Source organism: Sinocyclocheilus grahami, unplaced genomic scaffold, assembly GCF_001515645.1.
Source record: "Sinocyclocheilus grahami isolate Dianchi unplaced genomic scaffold, SAMN03320097.WGS_v1.1 scaffold368.1, whole genome shotgun sequence".
NCBI classification, from domain to species: Eukaryota; Metazoa; Chordata; class Actinopteri; order Cypriniformes; family Cyprinidae; genus Sinocyclocheilus; species Sinocyclocheilus grahami.
In genome coordinates, this window is record NW_015505547.1 from 886,498 (window position 1) to 891,371 (window position 4,874).

General features: G+C 36.4%; 1 protein-coding gene across 1 annotated transcript in view; it reads left to right on the plus strand.

The window, feature by feature from the left end:
- The first annotated feature begins 1,113 nt into the window (after window positions 1-1,113).
- Window positions 1,114-4,874, plus strand: part of LOC107549307 (immunoglobulin-like and fibronectin type III domain-containing protein 1) — a 14,495-nt gene continuing 10,734 nt past the window's right edge. The window contains exons 1-10 of the mRNA XM_016230348.1: window positions 1,114-1,159; window positions 1,344-1,466; window positions 1,634-1,773; window positions 1,853-1,952; window positions 2,033-2,068; window positions 2,154-2,199; window positions 2,493-2,679; window positions 2,769-2,882; window positions 2,967-3,135; window positions 3,495-3,767. Coding sequence (XP_016085834.1) covers window positions 1,114-1,159; window positions 1,344-1,466; window positions 1,634-1,773; window positions 1,853-1,952; window positions 2,033-2,068; window positions 2,154-2,199; window positions 2,493-2,679; window positions 2,769-2,882; window positions 2,967-3,135; window positions 3,495-3,767 — 1,234 coding nt within the window. The remainder of the gene's footprint in view (window positions 1,160-1,343; window positions 1,467-1,633; window positions 1,774-1,852; window positions 1,953-2,032; window positions 2,069-2,153; window positions 2,200-2,492; window positions 2,680-2,768; window positions 2,883-2,966; window positions 3,136-3,494; window positions 3,768-4,874) is intronic.

Sequence of the window (4,874 nt, forward strand, 5' to 3'; positions counted from 1 at the left end):
ATCAGCTGTAATTCTTCTAAGTGATGCTTTGACCTGGTGATCAAGTGATCTTAATAGTCTCTAGAAATGCAAGGTGAATGATTTACAGACTGAGAACATTTGATTAGGGGAGTCACGGAGGGCAGTCGGCATGTTGTGAGGTTATGATACTAAGATTAGCACCTTGTTTACCTGCTTGATGAACATGGTCAAGTTTGAAAGGCATACAATCACTTAGAAATCTTACAGAGGGCACTTTGCATATATTTAAATGAATTTCACAAGCACTTGTGGTCTGAAGCATCAAGGCCAGCAACTTCTCGACATTTATAATATTAAATATGTATAAACACTTCATCGTATGTTAAAAATGATTTGCAAAATGTGTTTTTGCTCAGATCCGATTAATGTTTATCAAATCATACTGCAGGTTCAAAAAAGGAGACGCAAAAATCTACTTATAGCATGTGTGAAACACTCCAAGTTGTAGAATAATATTTCCCGTGACCACAAATGGTCTTATTCTGTGGACTGATGGTTTCCGAAAAAGGAAAAAAACCTTCAATTAACCTTTACGTTGACTCCGCCTCAACAATTTCTTCAGCGAAGCCTCGCTATTATCCCGCAAAGCAATTTCTGGTATGACAGTGGCACTGTTTCAAAAATTACAGGTCATACTTTCAGTGTAGAGACCGATTTCTTGTCACCAGGCAGATCCCTATCTATCAATGGTCAGTATGAGCATGGCGTTTATTCGGAAATGCAAATTTACAGACAATGTATCATCCGTCATCAGAAATGGTTTACTTGCTAAATAAACAAAGGTACAAATCTTTCACCGCTTGAGTTTGATAAATGACCCTAATTTAGCACTACCAGCCCTGATGATTACCCCTACAGGTTATGAATGTACATTATTTACAGTCATGAAAGAAATTAACATAAAATAAATAAAAAAGCTATACAGACTAAAATCACCAAAATATTGTTTTCCTCATTAAGTTACCATCATCCACTATAATTTAAATGATCAAAAAACTCAAATGTCATTCTTTCTGTAAATAAACATTTTATCTGCAATATGTTTCTGTGTGCAGACAAAACTGCTTTAAAGCCAAACCAGAGGAAATCAAAATGTGGAAGAAATCAGAAGTGTCTGATCAGACCGCAACAGGGCAAGGTAACGTCTCAATGGTTTCATTAATGCATATTTTTAATAAATGAATTCCAGGTTAATCTTATTTAAATCAATAATAAATTAAACCAGGTTTACAGATACATTTTATACTAGTGAAAATGAAATGTAACAAATTATTTTTGATAAAAAGTCACTGTATTAATATTTACACATTCTGTGTCATTAGTGGGCATCAAAAAGAAATCCAAAGTCCCAGGAGTCATGATCACACAGTTCATAGACGAAATCCCTGAGGGAAAGAGCCATCCGGATTTTATCCGCAAACCTATAGCTCTCACCATTCAAGAAGGTATGCTGCTATTGTCCTTGCTTACATATGTTTTTATACACACACACACAACATTCTTTAATTAATAACATGATATATTAACTAACTAATCAAATTAATTGCATACACCAATAGCTGCCACATACATTTTCAGTGAACAAAATTGAGAGATTTTTGTAAACTTGCAGGTAAACTGGCTATTTTCAAGGCCATTGTAGTAGGTGATCCCGTCCCTAATGTAACATGGGCCAGGAACAATGGTGATATTTCAGATCCACAGAAATATCAAACCAAGTTTGACCCTAATTCTGGCGAACACACTATTGAGGTGAGCTGACTTTCTGTTTCATCCCACAAATTATATTACTGAATGGATATTCCTAGTTAGACTCTCTGCACTTTTCTAGATGCCAAATATTTCTCCAGACCAAGCAGACACCTACAAATGTTTTGCTACTAACGAATTTGGAAAGGCTATGGTCACTGTTATGCTGAACGTCATTGAAGGTATGAAAATTGAGATGTTTCCATTCCTAACACAGCAATTCATGACCCCAATCATTTGCAATGTGGCATTTTCTATTTAGTGGGATTCAAGAAGAACAAAGCAAACCAGAAGTCCAGTGAGTATTATCAAGTGTGGTACTGTATGTGCTGTCTGCAGCTTTATAAATCAGTGGTTTGATTTTTCACTCATGCATTTTTCAGCTGCAACTGATCCAAATGAGCTCAAGGCTGTCCTGAAAAGGAAAAGGTGCTGTAAATCTTATGCTGTAAATATAGACAAAGTTATTTTAGGCAATCTCTGTGACTAATGCATTAACAGTACTGCATCTTTGTTTTTATTCTAAGATATGAACTGTTTTGAGGAGATAGGGAGACGTGGTCCCCCAAAGCTTTAATAAAGTTCAGTGGTAGAAAAAAATATTGTAAGAAATTAGGTTTAAAAGTTTGATATCCTTTTCAACCCTTTCCCAAAATATATCCCATATCCTATAGCCATACCTTTTCCTTTAATCAACTGTGAATTGCCTCTCAACCCTGCAGTAAGGTTCGTCCTAAAACCGAAGCAAGGAAAGATGGAGAAATTGACCCAAAGTTCTGGGAGATTTTGCTGAGCGCCGATAAGAAAGATTATGAGCGCATCTGTGCCGAATATGGGGTGACTGACTTCCGCTGGATGTTGAAGAAACTGAATGAGATGAAAAGAGAGAGAGAGCAAGAACAAGCAGAGGTACGGTTTTGATTTGTTTCTTTGTTTGGTTTGTTTTTTAGATACATTTTCAATGTGAAATTATATTGTAATTATATTTTTACTCACAGTTCGTCAAGAGCATTTCTAACCTCAAACACATCGATGTGAATCCTGATGGATCAGCTTCTTTTGAACTTGATCTTAACCTTCTGGATGCCAGCAGCAGAATTTTCATCTACAAGGTAAATTGACTGGTTATTATAATGCATCGGAGCTCAGGTTTCAGTGCAAGCTTCTGGCCTGTGAGCTTTTGGTGTGTCCCTCAGGATGGTGAGATAATTCCATATTCTCAAGATCTCGAGATGGAAATGAAGCACAACCTGAATCAAGTAGGCAAGAAATACATCTTCACAATTAGGGACCTTGTCCCAGATGATGCTGGCCTTTACCAGTTAGATGTAGAAGACGTCAGTGTGTTCTCCACTGAATTTAAACGTAAGTTAAAGTCAACCTTACCTAGCTCATGATGCAGTATAAGTTCACAATTTATTTTAAGGTCCGATTCTCACTATTAAGAAACCATAAACTATAACTTTTGCCTCAATAAACTCATAATTTGCTGCTTATTGATAGTTAGTAAGGTAGTTGTTAAGTTTAGGTATTGGGTAGAATTAGGAATTTAAAATATGGTCATGCAGAATATGTGCTTTATAAGTACTACTAATAAACAGCCAACATGTTAATAATAGGTATGCTAATAAGCAACTAGTTAATAGTGAGAATTGGGTCCTATACTAAAGTGTTACCCGATTAACAGATGACTACTCAAAGTAACCAAGAGCACTTTCTCGCAGTTCCAATGGTGGACTTTCTGGTCAAGTTAAAGGAAGTGAAAGCCATGGAGAGGGAGGATGCCATTTTTGAGTGTGTTCTCTCTAAACCCTTATCTAAAATCATGTGGGTTGGAAAGAACAATCGATTAGAACAGGGAGACAAATATGACATCACGGTGTCCGAAGACAAACTTATCCACAGGCTGCTGGTGAAGGATTGTATGCAGGTGGATAAAGGCATCTATGCGGCTGTGGCCGGAATCAAGTCCAATAACGCTTGGCTGATAGTGGAAGGTACGGTATGATCTTAACGTTTAATTTAGCTTTTTAGAAATATAAATATTTTGTTATATACAGCTTTTTTTCCACTGTTTTTTAATAAGTTTCAATTTAGTTGTATTGGGTGTTAGTATACTCATTATTATTATATCAAAGATCATTATTTGTGATTTGTAAAATAACTTATATAATTTCATAATTATATAATCAATATCTGCACTTAAAGCAGGGGTTTTCAAACTGTGGTCCAGGTGGTGGTGGGGTGGGGGGGGGGACCACAGTTCCTTGATAGGGCCGATTTTAAATGACAGTTCATTGTACAATACTATGTTGTGATCTCAAAACACTTTAGTGCATGATTTGTAAACTGCTACATTTTGACGCACAAAACCAGATTCTGTATGGTTTTCTGACATAGTAAACTTGCTCGGTAACTCACTCGCTGGACATTTCACTTTGAAAGTGTCGCAAAACATGCAAGAAGCAAGGTAATCAGTTTACATAAATGTCGCCTCAGGTACATTTTTCCAGCGAGTCTGGGTTGTTGTTGTTTTTTTCTTCACTTTCAAAACCAAAGGGTTTCTAGTACATCTAGAGTTAGACAAGAGTTACATGCTTTAATAAGCTACTCAACACTTCTCAAACCCTACCATTCAGCTTTATATAGCTGTTCAAGTAAAAATCAAGAGTGGACATAGCTAAAGTGACATCAATGCTGGGGCCGATTTTAAATGACAGTTCATTGCACAATACTATGTTGTGATCTCAAAACACTTTAGTGCATGATTTGTAAACTGCTACATTTTGACGCACATAACCAGATTCTGTATGGTTTTCTGACATAGTAAACTTGCTCGGTAACTCACTCGCTGGACATTTCACTTTGAAAGTGTCGCAAAACATGCAAGAAGCAAGGTAATCATTTTACATAAATGTCGCCTCAGGTACATTTTTCCAGCGAGTCTGGGTTGTTGTTGTTTTTTTCTTCACTTTCAAAACCAAAGGGTTTCTGGTACATCTAGAGTTAGACAAGAGTTACATGCTTTAATAAGCTACTCAACACTTCTCAAACCCTATCATTCAGCTTTATATAGCTGTTCAAGTAAAAATCAAGAGTGGACA